Genomic DNA, 18,732 nt, shown 5'->3' with positions numbered 1-18,732 from the left:
TCTTTTTTTTCTTATTTTCTTACTTTTCCTCACTTACTGCGCATATTGTAAAGTTAAGTACTCACGTTAACTGCAGATGTCACCCAGGGCAACAGAGCCAATAATAAACGAGGACGAACACCCAACCTCAATACCCAGCTTGTCTCAGGGTAATGTGTTGGAATTACCTCCAGACAGCGATAAATCTACAGCAGCTGCTGACGGGGAGCACAGGGGCTGCCTGAACACGGTATTTGACCCCATCAAGGGAATTGTTCCATATGGTGGAATGGCGTCAAATGTGTTTAACCTGGAGAGTGCTACCCTTGGTGCTGGAATTGTGATGCTGCCTTCTGGTTTCCTCAACTCTGGCATAATAATTGCCACGTTAATGTTGGTGTACATCTGCTTCACCACAGTGTACTCTATCCGCATACTCGTGATCACTAGGGACAAAACTGGATTCCGTTCGTATGAGGAGATGGCGTGTGGGTTGCTTGGCCGCGGCGCAGACTACTTTACGGCTTTCTTGATGTTTGTTTTCTGCTTTGGAACCTGCGTTGGGTACGTGATATCAGTGGGTGACTTACTCTCTCCACTTTTGAATCAGCCTTCAACAACTGGATTTCTGAGGACATCGATGGGAAAGAACGTTATTGTTGGTGTAGTTTGGTTGGTTGCCATGTTACCACTCTCGCTTCCCAAGGAGATTAACTCACTTCGATATGCTTCTGCTGTGGGTGTTTTCTTCATTGTTTTCTTTGTGATATGCATGATTGTACACGCTGCGATGAATGGCTTGAAAGACGGGATAGGATCGGACATTCGACTCGTCGGTGATGGGTGGGGGATTCTGAATGGCTTCACACTGTTTGTATTTGCCTTCATATGTCAGGTGAATTGTTTTGAGGTGTATGAAGAGATGAAGGGACCCACCCCACGGCGAATGACGCGCGACAGTAGTGTGGCGATGTCGATGGTTGGTCTCCTGTATTTCTTGTCTGGTATCTTCGGTTATCTTGATTTCGGGAGTGATCTAGAAGGCTCCGTACTCAAATTGTACAAACCACAAGATGATGTGATGATGGCCATCGGGTATGTTGGCATCGCTATCAAGATATGCGTAGGATTCGCTATTTGCATCCAGCCATCTCGTGATGCGATTTATTATGTATTGGGATGGGGGAAGACGTCTGATGTTGACAGCTGGAAGAACCTCGTAGTGAGTGGTGTCTTGGCTACCCTCGCTCTCGTACTGGGACTTGTGCTACCCAGTATTGAAGTTGTCTTCAACTTTCTTGGAAGTTTCTGTGGTGGCTTCCTTGCGTTTATTCTACCAGCACTGTATTACATGTATGCGGGGAACTTCTCTCTGAAAGAGGTTGGGTGGTTCAACTACGCTGTCACATACCAGTTGCTCATTGTCGGCGTGTTCGCTGTTGTGTTTGGTACGGCATTAACCATTTACGACGAGGTTAAGAAGTAACGGATGTGTCAGAACCCGTGACCTACTTGAAGTATACCCTCTTTTCTTTTCTTTTCCTTCTTTGTTTTCCCTCTTGTTTTCTTTTATTTTTCTCGTTCATCCCCTTTCTTGTGTGAATTTAGGCATGTGCGACAGCGATATGGGGTTGAAAATGCGTGTCTCACATAATGCCACTGATGATGGGAGGCCTATGAATCAATGATGCAACTTGGTAATATTAGTGGATGAAGTAAGAAAACTGCATTATATGGTTTGTTGGATGCCGTTCTCCCCCGCGGACGCTGCATAGCCATGTCTATAACACTTTTCATGAGTGTCTAAAGATGCTTGCCGTAGAATTCCATAGATATATAAATGTATGGAAGGGCAATTCAGCATTTCTTGTTGTCATTTTACGGTTCTTTGTAAGCGAACGATTGTTTTTTAACATTTTCCCTTATGATACAGACTGTTTTGTGTTATTTTCTATCTATTTTTTTCCTTTTTTTAATTTTTGTTAATTCCCTCGCTCTTTTTTTTCCTTGTGCAAAAATAAAATACCCCTTTCCTTTTCGCAAATGTCTCTATGGTACGCTGTTTAGAGAGGCTGTTTCCCTCCTCCTCACCATTATTATTGGATTTTCTGCGGTTGGGGTTGTGGGTGGGTAAGCCTTTAGGTGTTTAATCCCTATGGTTGAGACGTTGCATTACGTGTTGTATAGTGTTTTCTATTTTATCCCTTCTTTTTGTCCTTTAAATCCCTTTGCCACTATACCTTTTCCTGCATCCAACACAAACTTCCCTTTTGTCTGCACACATCGCACGTGGTGTTTGGTGGTCTGACTGGGCAGCGCGATGAAGTGTGGTACTTGTGAGGAGCCCTGCGAATCTGGTTTCATATATCCCCTTACCTTCGTGTGTGGTGAAACTGATGATCAAATGCTTCAGTTTGATTCTTGTTTTCTGGAGTGTGGCACATTACTACCCCAGAGTTGTGTGTGTTTGTGTACACTGATGCGTTACATTTTCTGACAGATGGTTTATTTGTTGCTCACGTTTCCCTCTTTCCTAATTCTTCTCGATTTGATATTAGTGGTTACGTATATATATATATAGCACATTCCCCTCCCACAAGATCTATATATGTTGTGTTTTGGATTACTGTTTGGAATGCCTCCATGTGCGCTGCCGTGTTTACTTTGTTTGTGTACCTCCCCGTAGTTAGGCACTTTCTTGCCATGACATCATAGCAACTTGTTGCTGCATCCACCCACTGAGGTATAATTCAGATCCACATCCTTATTGCGTCAGCGCCTTCATTAATTTGAGTAGTGGGAAGCTGCTGTATTAGTTGGGTGAGGGGATACGGATCTGTTTTCCGCTTTCCCTATTGTCATGTGAGTCACACAACTCACTTTGTCTTTTTCTCTACATCGCCACACTCTTCTATCTTTTTGGACCCCTTTTTTCGTATCCGGATTAATTCGGTTTCTAATCCAAGACTTACCCATGTTATGGTTTTTGTTGGTTTGCTGACCGAAGAGAGTGAAGTGGTTATGCTGTGTGTCTCCGCTTTCATGTAGCTGTTGCTGTGCTTCTCTTGATACCCTTTGTACTTCATATATATATATATATATATACGTGTTGTGTAATTATTACTACTGCCGTCGGTGATACCGGTTAATGAACGCTCTTCCAAAATACGTTGAATGTGCTTCTTTTTTCTAGTTTAATTTCTTTTGTGATATTGTTCATGTTTTCGTAACCCCTGCTGTTACTTATAACGTGAACTTTGTGTCGCTCTCTCTATTTTCTGTCTCGTCAGTTCAATTCTTACTCGCAGTAACGTTTTTTCCCCTCCTTTTGGCTGCAGGCAAACAAGATTTTGACGATACTGTTGCGGGTCCTGTTGTTGGTTTTCTATCTAAAGAAAGAGTGTTGTTGTTGTTGCTTGTTTTTGCTGTTTCATTTATTGTATCCTCTTCTTTTTTCTTTCGTACTTTTGGGTATCCGTGGTGTGTTACTAGGTTCCCATCTCCGAATGGAAGCGAAGGTGGAGGATGTTGTCGTTGCGTTGGTTCGTTGCTTTTGTAAGGGAGAAGATGAGCCTCATCCTTCCAAAGCCTTCGGCGTAGCAAAGGAGTTGGCGATGGCGATGTGCGGCCGGGAGCGGCGGCTTCAGTTTTTGCGGATTTTGGCACTACTCGAAAGCGAGAAGGAGATGTGTACAGATGCGCATATATATTGCAGTGGTGCACTGATCCTTTGTGACGCCTCTGGCGGCGGTGGATGTGGTACGGAAGAAACTACAAAGTGGGAAGTGGAGATGGTGTCCATCCTAACGGCACATCCACCATACCCAAAGTCTGTGCTTGCTGCCGTTTTTTATTCCATTGTACAAGTGACCCTCTCGGGTTGCAGTATTGCAATACTGGTGGCGGCAGGGGATTCACTTCGCGGGGTTGACACCAATTTGACGGTACCTAAGGAGTGCGCTATCGAACTATTGGCCCAGTTTGCCACTGCACTGGTCACTCTGAACGAGAGATGCAAGCGGGGCCCGAGGGGGATGAACGATGACGAGGCCGATGAAGCAAAGATTCGTAGCGAAGAGGAGCGTGGTATCACGATCAGAAGCATGGTGATCGATTACGCGCTTAATGCGATCCCTTATATGCGTGAAGAATCCGCACAGGGCTCGTACCTTTGTCGCCGCGTGCTGATTCCGCTGCTGTCGTTAGGTGACAAGGCTCTCTTGGAATATGGTCATTCCCGTATTTGTTCACTGCTAACGTGTAATGCGGGCAGTCAGATAGACACTGTTGTGCTAATTGCAGCATTGTTTGAATGCTTGTTTTCATGCGTGGATGGTGACAGGCAGCGGGACTACCGATGCTCAACAAATCTGTGGGACACGATTCACGCTGCATTTTATGGAGCCTGTACGGGCAGTGGCAGTGTGGAGAACCGCGTGAACATGCAGTCGCGAGCTGAGTATCTTCTCAAGCGTATAGTGGCAGTGACCCGTGACCAGGAGTTGCGCGAGAAGTGGGATGCCAGCAGAATATACCATCCACTCTTTGTGTGGGTGCCAACGGTGAGTAACAACCTGTGGGAAATGTTGTTTCTTATTCTGGAGGTAACTAATGATTATGGAATGCACATTATTCAACCGATACTTCCCAAACTGGATTCTTTGGTGGAAAAGGTGACAGCTGACGCTAGCGTGTGGGCGGATTTTGGCGAAACTGGGGATGAGACATTACTCCTGCAGCTCAAGGGAGGTATTCACCCCCTGTGGGTGACCCTACTCTTTTTAAAAATGTTGGTTCACCCAAATGTGGCATTCCGCAAAATCGGGCTCATGCGCCTGTGGTCTCTATCCGCCCCACTGCTAAAGTTGTTCCCCAGAAAATTTTTATTCACCAGCGTGTTGGAAGTTTCCCTTGACACGAGACTGTGCGCGGAGGTTGACCGTGCCTCCCACCTTACATCTTTCTTTGGCCCTAAGGGCTTCGAGGGGAGGGAGGTGTCGCCGCTCGTGGGAACAGCTGGACCTTTGGTGGATCAGCTTGAGCAGTTTTATGCACTCCTCTTTTGTGACGTCGTGCAGGGTGCGGTTGAGCGCAAGGAGGCCATGCGACGTATGCTGCATTGTGTGGTGGAAAAGCCCAGCGTACATGGAGCAACAATGATCCTTCGGATCCTTCACGGGGTAGTCACCACGCTCGCGGTGGAAATTGATGACGTGAGCAGATGTGCAACGGTAGAGATGATTACCGACGATGTGGTGTTGACGGAATTCATGCTTGTGCTTAGGGATGCAGCACAGGAGAAGGTTCCATTCTGGATTGATGTACGACTTAGTGCCATCGCTTTTCACGTCCTTCTTCAGTTTGCTCGGATGGATCCAAAAACAGTGCGTAAGAGCAGTAACTTCTGGAAGTTATTATGTATGTGCGGACCCCTTGGGACCTCCGCCGGTAGCAGTTTCATGACTGTGGACACGATAGCCCACGTGGGGGTTGCTGGGACATGTATCAGCCCATATTACCTGAATGAGCACTTGCTGTCCGTGGCGCAGGAAGCTGGGGTCGGGGGGTCCAACTACAGATTTGTACGTGATTTGCTGCAAGTGGACAACGTGCTCGATAAAATCCGGAACTTCATCCGCACAAAAGGCTCCGATGAAGTACAAGGCAAGCAGTTGATGTTTCTCTTAGGTGCATTGGATAGTATGGGGGGAGAAGACAGACAGGTGCTCGCAGATGTGGCGCGGGAACTCGCCGAAATGGTTCTTTCGTTTGGCAGAAGACCGTATAGTGAAGCTGAGGACATTTTTGTGGCGTTGGTTGCCTTTGTCGAGTTTCACCACTCGGTCGGGTCACAACCTTGTACACGGTATTTCCCCTTGTCCGTCATACTTGATGTGGAAGATGCTGTTAGTGGGTTGGCGATTAGTTCCCTCCGACAGGCATTTCACTCGATTAAGGAGGTCACGACCCTGGGTGATTTGTCTGCCGAGGCGTGGGCGCTTCAGAGCACATCGCGATGGGATGCCGTTGTTGCTGCTGTGGTTACCATATCACAAATTGCCGTGTCATATGATCATTCATCAGCTTCCGTGGTACTGAGGAGTGGTAAACGCATAAGTGACTTTGTGGAGCTTCTGAGCGTGGTTGCCGAGGGGTTCCCCGCTATTGTTCCGGAGGATGAGTCGCGCAGAGTCGCTCAACACTTTGCGCACATAGTTCTGGCGCGCAACGCGTCTCGTGCGTTGAAGGGAATGCTCTGCGGGCTTGTTGGCACTGGAGATAATATTTCCATAAACGACAAGCGAAGAGATGAGGACAAGACTTTTCTTAGGTGCCTGTCAAACAATGACCGCGCGCGTTGCATTCGTACCCTCATGCGCTGTCCGGCATTGCGACTTTCTGCCTGCGATATACCTTGTTCTTTGACAGACCTCTCGTGGTCCAATGTGCTTGCACAGTATTACGGGTGCGTTTATGACGTGATTTTTTTACTCTGCAGCTGCATGGACCAAAGCGCGGTGCCAGAGCTAGTGCACGAACTGGAGGAATACGGTCTAGATCAGGTAGAGCGGTGCTGGGAAAGCAACCTCACTAGCATCTATGGTATTCTTTCGTGGGTTGCGTCTGCGCCGGCTTCCCCAAAAGGTGACGGCAGCGTAAATATTGACCGGCGTTCTATAATTAACGCCATGTTCGGCCATCTGGGCGTTGCAGGAGGGAGGGATCACTGCCGTATGACTGTTCTTGCCTTTGACGCCCTCCGGTGTGGGGTTGAGTGTGAGGAGGAATTGGTCAAAACGCACATATACCGTACGCTACTTGATGAAGCACAGTCGGAACGTGCCGGATACATAGCTGCGGTAACCTTGTCGACGGAGGTGCTGCGCGATCCGGAGTCCAACTGGTTGCGACTGAAGGAGCTTTTGCTGCATGTTGCTGTCTTACACAATCCAAGTCGTGAAGAGGAGGGTGCCGAGGTTCTTGTGGCTGCTTTGGAGCCCCTTATGTTGAAGGCGTGGCCCGAGTCACTACGTGTGCAGTATCCCCCAACGGTCCGTCTATCATATGTTGGGCGGGCTATGGCGATCTCAGCAATTTTGTGCTGCTGTTTTAAGAAGGAAGAGTGGGCGGCAGATGTCACATTGCAGCTGTTGGAGTGGAACAACAGTAATCCAGCTGTAAATCACGAGCCCTGTATGCCAAACTCGAAGGCACATCGGTCCCGCATGCGTCTCTGGCAGCTACTGTGTGCGCTAGTGCCCATGGTTCGAAGCCCTACCGTGCAGCGGGACCTCCTGCACGTGGTGGTGATGAAGTGCCTTACACTTACAAATATGGGTAGTGTCCGCCGGCTGATGGAACTGTTCGCACTGCAGCTGCTGCAGAGGCAGCCACAGTTATATTGGATCATAGATAACGCAATGGCCAATTATCAGCTCCGGCCGCAAGTGATTGGAAGCTACGTATTCATCTCAGCACACGTTATACTGCGAGAACTCCGGGGAGAGGTGGAACCCGTGGATGGTTTGATGGACACGCTTTTGCATCGTCTGTTTCAGCAGAGTACATCTCATCAACACATGCTGCGTCTGGTTTGTCATATAGGGCTTAACTTCATCCGCGAAGCATCTGTCGCTAGGGGGATCGTGTTTTCAGCTAATGAAGAGAGCATATTTGACTACGTTGCCAATGCGCCGGAGCATGTGAAGTTTCGTGTCCAACACGCTGAACAATTATTTTTTGACGTTCGAGAGGCCTGCACTCCCCGGCAATTGTTCTGCATTCAGCGGAGAGAAGGAAATAATATTCTTCTGGTGAGTATTCCCGCGGTGGCGTTTGAGCGAATGAGGTTTATTGACCGCGAGGTAGCTTGTCTAACCGGTGTACTTACTCCTGTAGATCAAATTCGAGTTCAGGTGCTCATGCAACACTTCGAAGCTTCGCGAGTGCTAGAGCCCTTGAAAGAATTTCCTTACATTCCTCACACGAAAAGCACCGCGTTGTTTTGTGTGGACTACACGCGAGAGGCGGTTGCGGTACTCACTGCTGATACCCACATCTCCGAAGGGATGTCGTCGGTTACTGGCTATGAAAATGTCCAGCGCAAGGCAACCCCGTGGTGGAGTAGTCAACTTTATGACGAACTTCATCCACGTGCGTTGAAAACGGAACGGCAACCCGTTATTGTGATTGCATCTCTGTTGCAGAACCCTGTGAACGTCGCGGGACTTTTCCGTTGTGGGGAGGTATTCGCTGTTGAGAAGGTTGTTGTGTCAGATGCTGCTGTGCTCGAGCATCCGCACTTCGTCGCGGCGGCCCGAAGCTCTGACCTGTGGCTACCTTGGAGCGCTGTCCAGGTGAAGGCACTCTCGGGTTACCTCAGCTCGCTGCGGCAGGACGGATATACGCTTGTTGGAATCGAACAGACAGCGGGGAGTGTCCCGATGTCATCGTACCAGTTTCCGAAGCGGGCAGTCATCGTGCTTGGCGCTGAAGGGCATGGTATACCAGCGCAGTTGCTCACGGTCCTCGACGTCTGTGTGGAGATTCCGCAGTACGGTTTAATACGCTCCCTCAACGTTCACGTGACAGGATCTATCGTTATGTATGAGTACACCCGGCAACATCGAATGGGAGGCGCTCCCGAAAGTAGTTGAGTTAAAAGGGTCTAATAACTAACCGACAGTATAACGAATAAGAAAAGCTCCTCCCTGTGCTTGTGTACGCTTCGCGGTCATTACAAGGTACCAGTGTCTCAGTGTGTTACTGCACCGGAATGTGTTGTTCGATTTTATTCTTTTTCTTTTAAAGTTTTTTTTTTGTTTTTGAGCGTAGTAGAGTGACAACTACGGTGGAAAACTTTATCAGAGCTTGAAGGGGCGCATACGTAAATATTTATTGGTCGCCTCTCCCTTCGGTTCATTTTCCAGCATCATTCATACCTTCGAGCCATGCGTCGCGTGGCTTCATTCGCAGGCACGATTCCGTTGGTATCGCTAGTAAAGGGAGGGGTGGGCGATCCGTTCCTTGGCACAGCGCTGCAAGCATCATTACGCAGCGGTTTAGTTATGCACACACCGAAGGCCGACATCGTGCTTGGGCGTTTCAATTTCATGGATCAATACAATGAATTTCGCAACCGCTCTGGTCGGGCCCCCGATTACTACGTAGAGAAGCACCGCGATACTTACTGGCGTGTGGATGAGTACATTCGAAGAGCGGAGAATTACCTTCAATCACAAGGCTTTTTCTTCCTTCCAACGCTAGAATTTCCGTGGTACAAAGGATGTCTTCCGCTACTTTCTTCTTACCAGATACGTCTGCACTACGGTCGTCACCACCGTAGCTACGTGGAGAAGCTTAACCAGCTGATTGAAGGTACACCATTGTATGGACTGAACCTCGATGAGATTATCGTACGCAGCCATGGGGATAAATCTCTTGCCGGAGTGTACAATAGTGCTGCGCAGCACTATAACCACTGTTTTTACTGGAAATGCATACAGCCGTATGGAAGCAACATCCCACCGGACCTTAAGGCTGCTGTGGAGCAACAGTACAGTTCGGTGGAGGCATTTCAAAAGACGTTTACTGACGCGGGGCTTGGGCTGTTTGGAAGTGGTTGGGTGTATTGGGTATATGACAAACGAGGGTGTTGTTTTGATGTTATCGCGTATAGCAACGCTGGGTGTCCGCTCACGAACGCTGATCACGTGCCGTTGTTGTGTGTCGATGTATGGGAGCATGCATACTACGTGGACTATGAGAACGATAGGGCTCAGTTTCTCTCCAAGTATTTCGATGTGGTAGACTGGCACTGGGCGGAACGGCACTGGAAGCGGGCGACTGGGCAAGACTACTACGAGATGAAGTTCTGGTAAAGGAGCGAGACGAAGGGAGAAGGAATGGGCACGCCAAAACTAGTAAAGATTGTTTATCGTTCGTTCCACCGTTGGTATCGTATTTCCCGGTGCCATTGCCAATTTGTGGGTATCACACATAGTTACCACTCGGCTCTCTGCCTGCGTCCATGTGTGCGCTCACCACCGTGGGGGACGGATGCATTTAGTAAGCACCATACTGTGTGAGAGTAGCACGTGTGCTATAATATCAGTGGTTGTATCGGCACTTATCAAGTTGGTAAAGAGTTTCTTAGTAAACGATCGCTCGGAACGCCCCCTTTTTTGCTATTGCCGCCACCATTGCCCATTGCCCTTCATCATTGTGTGTTTGTGCATGAGGCCATCTACATCATTTTCTTTACCTGTGTGGATTGCGTGGACACAGTCTTGTGTAGGTGGTCAACATGTAGGTATCTGTTACCACCTCCTTCTGTCTGCAAGTGTTTTATGAAAGGAGGGGGGAAATGTTGTTTATACGGTGGTGGATCAAGTGTTTTTTTTTTTTTAATGTGAGGCTACCACATGATATATGCCTTTTTCGCAAAGTAGGACGCGGAGGGAATGCAAATGGATGTGTGCGTACTGAGTTGTTGGGGGAGCGGAAGCATCATTAGCGGTGATTACAAATTAAGTAGAGAGTGAAAAGCGTGGGTGTGGGTAGAAATGCACAGCATTCTCCGTAAGCGCCGCTCGTGAGCACACCGTGCATAAGTGGAGTTGAAACGTGGTTTGATACTCCTTTCTTCCGTCCGCAATTTCCCCCCTTTTTCTGTTGCCTTTTTCTGCAAGGTAGCCTCAATACTCGGTAGTTGTTGGTGATATCGCACGGATAAAATCCAAAGAAATAGGGAAGTGTAACTCATATTCGGTTCGAACGGAGAGAGGTAAGGCGGGGTAAAGGGCGGAAAAGATCAGTGTGGGGATTGGTGGAAGTAACATTGGTCTGTTAGCCTCTTTGTCATCATGATGCGCCGTTGCTTTCCGTTGCTAAGTGCTGGTATGGTGGAGTACCACGAGTGGCACTTGCACGAACCACTGCTGCAGAATTATGAAGGGTGGCGTATTCTTGACAACCCAAAATATGAGCGTAAATCCGATGCGTATATCTACGATTTTACCGGTTGTGTGCGTCACCTGGACCCCATCATTGATGACCCGCGGCTCACACATAAGCAGCGTGTGTGTCGACTTTACCGTTGGGCCCTTAAAGAACTGCAAATGTGGCTCGTCCAGCTCAACGCCCATAAATTCAATCTCGCCTACAAAGTCGTTCGTCGTCGCTTTGAGATGTATCGGTACGTCACTGACCCTGCGACGTGTGACATGATGGTGCGTCAGACACAGAAATACCTACGAGAGAACGCGTGCTTTTACTACTTGCGGCGCAACAACGCCTCACCATGGTCAACTGCCACCCTCGCCAACCCAATGTTTCACCCCGATGGTGCGCAGGTGTACGACCACTGGACCCATCCCGAGGTGCTGTGGTATGACGATGCGAAGCTTCACCGGTGGACAGGTCACCACCCGATGTACGGTAGTGCGGGGGAGGCGTCAGATCGCTTCGGTGATATGGATGTAGCACCTCACCTTCGCTTTTTTACAACTGTAGTGTTCGGGATGGTGTTTTTATGGGCCATCCTAAACTTTCTAGCGTTTTTTGATAGGGACGAGGACGTGCACTTCAAGGAGTGGTGTTCCGCCTTCAGCGATGACCTTAAGGGTGCGTTGTACGCTGCAGAAAGGAACTCGCGGAGTCACACGTCGATGTTAGGCTGGGATTGGGACCGAATTATGGGGAAGGTACAGCAAGACGAGGGCTTTCATCTCTATGATGTAGACTTTGCCGCTGCAGGTAGTAATATTGCCAGGAGATAGTGGTGTCGATTGTAATAGTGGAGATGATACCGAGCTAGTTTATATATTGGTGCAGTATTAGGGATTTGAAATTGCTTGTTGTGCAGCCAGTATCGTGTAGATTTAAAGGGAAGCATAGTATAGTAGCATCTATCATATTATTTTTACATTTTTTTATTCTATTCCCACCCACTCTTCGCGCACACAAGTACGTACTTCCTTATCTGCATCCTCACACCAACTTCGTCGTCATTATTTTCGGCTTTTCTTGTGGAAGGAAAAGATATTGGGTTTCGTACCCGTGTCGCAGTAGGGAATGAGAGCGGAGGAGATATCGGATATAATTTCAGCTGCCGTCAGAGGCGGCTAGTGGAGGCATCTTTGTTCACGGCTGTGAGATGGCCAGACAGGTGAGATCAGGGGTGGGATTGGTTTTTATGGGTTAGAGATCCTGCCTGTGACACAGGCGCTCATGCTTTGAGAATTGCGACACTTCCCTTCTTTTCCAGTTGGTTTTCATTTCATCAAGCCTCTTCCCTTCTACCTTTGGGTTGTCATGCAAACAAATCAACACTCTTTATTTCCCCATCCGTGTCATTGCTCATATATTGATAGGGAGGAATTTCTAAGTTGACGCGAGAAAGGAGCTTCCGGCACCCAACAATGTCAAAGCCAACTCGGAAGTCAGTCAGTGAGAGGAACCAAAGTGAAAGCTCAGCGTTGAGACCGTCAATTTCCCCATCTACACGATGGAATGATAGTGTTGACAGGGGAAGCAGCTGCAGCAGTATAAGGATCGACTACCAGCGCCTTATGGACAGCCACACAAGACGCGCAGAGGTAATAGCGCAGTATAGGCAGCTGGTAATGAACAGGAGGTCACAAAACGGGCAGGGTGAGCCCACCGTGTGTGACGAAGAACGGAGCGACTGGCTGAGGGAAGATGAGTGGGATCGGCTCTTCAGTCTAGAGGAAGAGCGGTGTTCCTGTATCAACGGAGAACAGGAGCCTCCATTGAGGGAAGAGGGAGAAGTGATTCTTAAACAAAAGGAGGAGGTGGAGGAGGACAGGGAACTCAGGGCGAAGGAAGAGGAAGAAGACCGCAAGCGCAAGCAGAGGGAAGAGGAAGAGCGCAAGCGTAAACAAAGGGAAGAAGAGGAAGAGGACCGCAAGCGCAAGCAGAGGGAAGAGGAAGAGCGCAAGCGTAAACAAAGGGAAGAAGAGGAAGAGGACCGCAAGCGCAAGCAGAGGGAAGAGGAAGAGCGCAAGCGTAAACAAAAGGAGGAAGAGGAAGAATGGAAGCGCAAGCAGAGGGAGGAAGATAAGCGGAGGAACAGGCCAAAAGATGAAGTAGAGCTGAAGGTCCAAGTGGAACAAGAGGAGGAGCGCATGCTTCGACTGACGGAGGAAGTGAAACGGGAGCTTCATTTAAAAGAGGAGATGGATCTGCAACTTCGACTGCAGCAAGAAGAAGGGCGGGAGCCCGAGTTAAGGGGTGAAGAAGAGCACAATCGGCAATCACAAGGCGCTGTTCCCAGAAGGACCATGAGTGCGGAGAGCGATAATCGGAGTGTATCTACACGAACAACTGCCACGTCACGTGCCTCAGCTCAACTTGCCTCTGGTGCCGCCGTAATGTCCTCCCTCCGAAGCAGCAGCCCCTCCTCGTGGCGTGCATCCCATGGCGGCATTAGCATGCTTCCAATGAGTGTAGTGGCCATGAAAAAACCATCCGAGCAGCACCCTTTAGAGTCTTCGCGTCGACGTGATGGAGAAAACAGCGGGAGCACTAGAGTACGACAAAGCCTCGTATACCCACTTGTCTCACCTACAACGGCAACACTTTCGCCAGTAACCAATCCATCGGCTCGCGCAAATTCACGGAGTGAAAAACATCCGGGGGACACACCAGACAGTGTCATCTCCACAAGCAAGCAGAGCACTGCGCATAACAGTAAGGTTGCTGTGCGTGAAGAAAATAATGTGGAGAAGCCAGCAGCGAAGGCGTCCGTGTCATCGTCAACGCACAAACGTGCGCCCACCCCCACATCGGTTGCGAAGAGCAGTACGAAACGTAGCGGTACCATGAGCAGCGAGGCAAAGAGTTCCACGAAGCGTTCCACACACGGAGGGAAAGAACAGAGTGAACTGCAACCGAGGTCTCAGCAAAATATCAAGCAACGCCAACAAGCCATTCGTGAGGTGGAGGACCCGTCATTGCTTACTTCGGCAACCGCACACACCATCAAAGTCTCGACTCCCTCTCATGAAGGACCTCGTTCCCAGGCCGTTGCTGCCGATGCCGTTGATGGTGCTTGTCATAGCATCAGTAATGAGAGCAGCAGTCGCCAAAGCGAGTGGGTACCCCGGTTGCCAACAACGGTACACGAACCGGCGCCCCAGGTCAAATCTCGTGACGGTAAAATGGGATCGGAGGCGCCGAGGGTTGATCCCGAAGATGCCTTCCATGCTAGTAAATTTGATACGAGAACTGTATCTACAAATCTATCCAGTGTTCTACCTGCGCGTGCGCCTGCAGGTTCCACGATGGAAGAGGAGCTGCTACTCCTACTTCGAGAGTCACAAAAAGGAGTTTCCTCCTCCACCGAACCTTCAGTGCGCGTGTCCCCTACCCGTCGCTCCACTGTTTTCGGTACACAAACCAACAGGGGCTCCTGCATCGCTTCGGCAGCAGCAGTTCTTCAAGGGATGCTCAGGAGGTCTCGTGAAGTGGTTCCCTGTTACTATTGTGGTGAAATGCAACCCCTAAAAACGTATTCCCTGCATTTAGATTTTTGCCGCACCAAAACAACGGCTCTGTATAGGCGGTATGGTCTCAGTACACTGCGCCTCAATATGGGAATACCGACTCGGTGCATTCCAGAGGCCGTGTCTGAAGCTACAAGAGAAGAACTGGACGCCTTTACCCGCGCTTGTTATGAATGTGTGAAGGTGTCAATCATTCCCTGTCCAGGATGTGGCACACACATGCGCGTGCACGATCTTCCTGAACACGCGGAAGCCTGCAAGAGCGGTGCAAATTCAGGTCGTAGGACGACAGTTTCTTCCAAATCGTAGCACAGTGCTTGTGTCGCCGGGCGTGCAAAGGAAGTTACTAAGTTATATATATATATATATATATTTCACATACTCTCTCCTTCAATTTTCAAAATACTAGAGCAGTAGAGACCACCAGCGGCGTTTTAGAAACATTTGCCCCTTCCCCCCGTTCCTTTAACATATCGTAATTTTAAAGTGATTTGCCACCTCTTTGTTGTTGTTGTTTAAATATTTCACATTTTCCTTACTTTTTTTTTTGGTTTACCGGTTGCTTTCACGCAACGCCGTAATACCCGCTTTTATTTTATGAATTATTTTGTCCGCCTGAGGGGAATGGAGGGTTTAGATCCCCCTTTTTTAATTTTTCGCTATTTTTGGTTTTGGGGATGGAAGGGATTAGTCTACTAAAGAAACTGTTTTGAAGGTGGGGGAAAGGGGAAGGATACAATATAGATGATAGAGTTGGGAAGCGAGGTGGGTTTAGATTCGACGCGGTGAAGAGGACAAGAAAATAATCGTTTTGTTTGCTTTTTTTGCTTTCCTTTTTTGCGTAGCGGATGTGGGGAGGCGGTTACCTCTCCATTTTACTCCGTTTTGTGCCGAGCACATGCAGTGCACACGCATTCGCACAACTGCCTCCCACGTGAAAGGCTCCTTGGCGAAAAATGTGCATTTCGTGCTACAATATTCGCCTCATCGTTTTTGTGTCTTTTTAGTTTTTTTATTGTTTTTACTTCTTTCCGCACATATTTCTATTTCGGCTTATGAATTACGAACACATTCTTTCGGGAAAGACCGCATAAGACTGTCCCCCACATTAATTTACCGGTGGCGAAAGATATTAAATAGATAGAGGAGAAAGGAAAGAGTGAAAGACAATAAAAAAAGAAAGAATTATGAGAGTGAAAGGGAGGAAGGAAGTGAGGACGGTAAAGAGGAAGGGAAAAGGATTCAGTGCGCTCACAGTAGTGAAAACTCGTCTAAAGGCGAAGGGTGTTGCGAAGATATGTGTGTCCCATCTTAAAGAATCCAACCTCTCATCTCTCTATATGGTGAATACCCGATTTTACATCGTCTCCTCTTTGTTCACTGAGTCATTGTTGTTGTTACTTCTGTATCCATATTTTATTTATATGCTGTCATGGTTATTCACTTATTTTCCTGTTTTGTTGAATACCGGAAGGGTGTGCAGCAGGACTGTGGGAGGGATCCCCTGCGCCAAAAGGAGTGCGCCACCGATCTTGAGGGACTCGGGAGAGGGGTGTCAAAAGAAGTTGTGCGCAAGTTAAGGAAGGGGACCAGCGGGTGCGACGGGGCGTGGGAAAGGGCATAATAGAGGGTCCCGAACTGCTGCTTTGCTCTACAGCGGTAGATTGTCGCACATAGTTACGTTGCGGGAATAACGTGAATCCTTTGCCCTCGAGTGTAGAAAAAAAAAATGAAGGGCAAGGCAGTTAATGAACGTTGTTTCAAAGAGGCCCAGAAGGTAAAAGTGGCGAAACTGGTTGGGCGGTACAGGGAACTCGTTGGTAGGCTTCAACTCCCCGTTATTGATCTGTCCTTTTATGATGCTTGCTTCGTCGCGCCGCTGCTGAGGCATCCGAAGGACCGCAGACTGGAAGACGCGCTCACCACGCTGTGTGACTATTTAGAGAAACACCGTTGCCGTACCGTGGAAGTGCTAGAACTTTGCGAACGTCGTGATCAACTCGTCGAGTGGTTGTTAACTTGCTGTGAAAAGTTCGAGGAAAGTGTTATTCGTCCCCGTTTGTTGCGGGTAATAGCTCATGAGGTAGCTCCGATCGATGATAACGAACGCCACTTTTTTCATTTTTTCCGGGGTGCCCTTACAGCACACCAGTTGCTAACGGGGCAACTTGTTGAAGGAATATTCCACTGGCGAGAACAACTCACACGCCCGTTCGCCTTTAACGTTTCAGATGAAAACTACATCTACCGCATATTAGAAGATTGTGAATTACTGGACGCTAGTTCCTTGGGCAAAGCACTCAAACTGCGACTGAGTGACCACCCACTTGGCGCCCATCAGGTGACGACGTCTGACCTGTGTGATCATATCGTGGGGAGGGGCTTTCAGATTCCGTCAGGAGACCATCGTTACGGATGCCTTACCGGTGACCCTCGTGGTTGTTCTAACGCTTTGGTAGCAGTTGGTGAGTGTTGGCGTCCGTCTGCCGTTCAGCAGAGACATCGTACGTGTAATGACCGTGCCAGCGGAAACCAGGCCTACTTGGTGCTGGGCGAAGCCATCATCAAGGGAGAGCATCTTCTGCAGTCAAGGCTGCTTGACGAACTTCGAGCGATGGCGGACAATAATCGATTTCTTCCAATGCTCTCTACACCTACGTTGGTGACGTTGGGTGATTTGGGCCTCCCCTTGACTGAACCGTCCACGAAGGAGTGGCTGCAGTTTGTTGTGCGCCCTGGTGTTGGCAGCGCACTCCCGTGCAACCCCAGCACTGGGGACGGGAATGATACACACGGTAGCCGGGAGAGCCCTTCTCAAACCGTTACTACTAGTAGCAGCAGTACCTCCACCTCCACCCTTTCTGAGAGTCAATTATACCCCGGAACTGAACCCTCCAGCACCGCAGCCTCAAGTGTAACACAATGAGATGAGTATCGCGGGAGTCATGCGTCGGCTACGACCGCAGATGACGGCAGCTATCGTAGAGGCCAGATAAGTGAAGTCAGGCGAACTAAGATCAACAGCGGTTTGAAACCTTCAAAGGCGAGCGGTGATTACTCAGAACATCCTTCCTTTTCTCAATCATATACATCCACTAATTAGTGGACAATTCAATAAGTGACGCTGTCTGGAGCGTTCTTGGATTCTTCCATAATTAGGCGGCCATTAGAATTTTGTACCGTTGTGCTAAACCGAGCGACAACATTCGCCGCTTTGCAAATGCATGTGACTGATTAATGTTGCTTTAGGTGTTAGTTCGGGACGACACGGGTTTGTTCATGTGCGCATTTGCCAAAAGATGGGAGTAACAAACCTAAAGTGCCCCACCTTTCCCTCAGTTTGTGCTGTTCCTCCCGTCATTTACCCGCTGCTTGCGTGATGGAGAGGCGCCTTGGTTGTACAGTTGCGCAACTTTACCGAGACGTTATAATTTTTTTTTGGATTGGTCATCTCTTCGTCATTTGTTGGTCTCGCTCCAGATTACACCTGCCTCTCATCCCGCAGGGGTTACTTACCTAAATTTTCGAAGAAGGTGTGTACCAGTTCCTTCTTGCTTCGTCTGGAATTGCTATATAACCCTCGTTTTGTTTACCAGCAAATGATTTCACATATTTTACAGTACTGGGTTATGTTTTTGTTAGTTGGCACTAATTTTTTCTTTGTCTCTTGCCACTTTCTGCGCTTCCGTTTCTTATTACGGCCAGATTTTTTTTTTCTTTCTTTCTTTCAGCGTACAAGCAGGTTTACTCATTTTCCCTCTTTGGGGCGCAGAAAGGGAGGAGAGAGATTCCATACAAAAGCAGAAGTCCGCACGGAGGCCATAGGGGAATATAAAGGAAAGGGATCCATGACAACAAGTGGAGTTGAATCGGTATCGACTACGGTGAATGAGGGGTTGAAGCCACAGACTGAGGGCAGTGAAGAGAGGCGTCCAACAACCTTTAAGGAGTTGCGGCCCTCATGGTTGACACCTTTCTTCGGTGCAAACGAGCCGGAACCATACAAACCACCCGAACGCGGTCACCCGTGCAAGGCTTTCAGTCGGCAGGTGCACGAATGTCTTGACAGAAATGGCAATAATGTGGATTTTTGCCAGTCGAAGTTGGCTCTTTTGCAATCGTGCCTAAAGGAGTTAGGTCTGTAGCGTTTTTCACTAGTGTCTTATTTTACTTGGTAATTACGTGTTATTTTGGGGAGTTTTGGCGTATGCTCGCACTGCAGGAG

At 48.6% G+C, this 18,732-nt stretch overlaps 8 protein-coding genes across 8 annotated transcripts; all 8 read left to right on the top strand.

The window, feature by feature from the left end:
• Positions 1-76: 76 nt before the first annotated feature.
• Positions 77-1,465, top strand: TbgDal_XI17770 (amino acid transporter, putative; the record flags this gene model as incomplete). Its single annotated transcript, XM_011782619.1, has 1 exon — positions 77-1,465. The coding sequence occupies one exon, from the start codon at positions 77-79 to the stop codon at positions 1,463-1,465; it is 1,389 nt and encodes a 462-aa protein (XP_011780921.1).
• Positions 1,466-3,485: 2,020 nt separating this feature from the next.
• On the top strand, positions 3,486-8,636 carry TbgDal_XI17760 (hypothetical protein, conserved; the record flags this gene model as incomplete). Its single annotated transcript, XM_011782618.1, has 1 exon — positions 3,486-8,636. One exon carries the CDS (start codon positions 3,486-3,488, stop codon positions 8,634-8,636), a length of 5,151 nt encoding a protein of 1,716 aa, XP_011780920.1.
• A 294-nt stretch (positions 8,637-8,930) lies between these two features.
• Positions 8,931-9,860, top strand: TbgDal_XI17750 (superoxide dismutase, putative; the record flags this gene model as incomplete). Its single annotated transcript, XM_011782617.1, has 1 exon — positions 8,931-9,860. One exon carries the CDS (start codon positions 8,931-8,933, stop codon positions 9,858-9,860), a length of 930 nt encoding a protein of 309 aa, XP_011780919.1.
• Positions 9,861-10,844: 984 nt separating this feature from the next.
• TbgDal_XI17740 (hypothetical protein, conserved) lies at positions 10,845-11,759 on the top strand (the record flags this gene model as incomplete). Its single annotated transcript, XM_011782616.1, has 1 exon — positions 10,845-11,759. One exon carries the CDS (start codon positions 10,845-10,847, stop codon positions 11,757-11,759), a length of 915 nt encoding a protein of 304 aa, XP_011780918.1.
• Positions 11,760-12,401: 642 nt separating this feature from the next.
• Positions 12,402-14,816, top strand: TbgDal_XI17730 (hypothetical protein, conserved; the record flags this gene model as incomplete). Its single annotated transcript, XM_011782615.1, has 1 exon — positions 12,402-14,816. One exon carries the CDS (start codon positions 12,402-12,404, stop codon positions 14,814-14,816), a length of 2,415 nt encoding a protein of 804 aa, XP_011780917.1.
• Positions 14,817-15,694: 878 nt separating this feature from the next.
• TbgDal_XI17720 (hypothetical protein, unlikely) lies at positions 15,695-16,087 on the top strand (the record flags this gene model as incomplete). Its single annotated transcript, XM_011782614.1, has 1 exon — positions 15,695-16,087. The coding sequence occupies one exon, from the start codon at positions 15,695-15,697 to the stop codon at positions 16,085-16,087; it is 393 nt and encodes a 130-aa protein (XP_011780916.1).
• A 149-nt stretch (positions 16,088-16,236) lies between these two features.
• On the top strand, positions 16,237-17,433 carry TbgDal_XI17710 (hypothetical protein, conserved; the record flags this gene model as incomplete). Its single annotated transcript, XM_011782613.1, has 1 exon — positions 16,237-17,433. The coding sequence occupies one exon, from the start codon at positions 16,237-16,239 to the stop codon at positions 17,431-17,433; it is 1,197 nt and encodes a 398-aa protein (XP_011780915.1).
• Positions 17,434-18,106: 673 nt separating this feature from the next.
• On the top strand, positions 18,107-18,652 carry TbgDal_XI17700 (hypothetical protein, conserved; the record flags this gene model as incomplete). Its single annotated transcript, XM_011782612.1, has 1 exon — positions 18,107-18,652. One exon carries the CDS (start codon positions 18,107-18,109, stop codon positions 18,650-18,652), a length of 546 nt encoding a protein of 181 aa, XP_011780914.1.
• Positions 18,653-18,732: the final 80 nt, after the last annotated feature.

This window comes from Trypanosoma brucei, chromosome 11 (assembly GCF_000210295.1).
Source record: "Trypanosoma brucei gambiense DAL972 chromosome 11, complete sequence".
NCBI classification, from domain to species: domain Eukaryota; phylum Euglenozoa; class Kinetoplastea; order Trypanosomatida; family Trypanosomatidae; genus Trypanosoma; species Trypanosoma brucei.
Note: the sequence above shows the minus strand (reverse complement) of the source record. Positions and strands in the feature narration are given on the sequence as shown.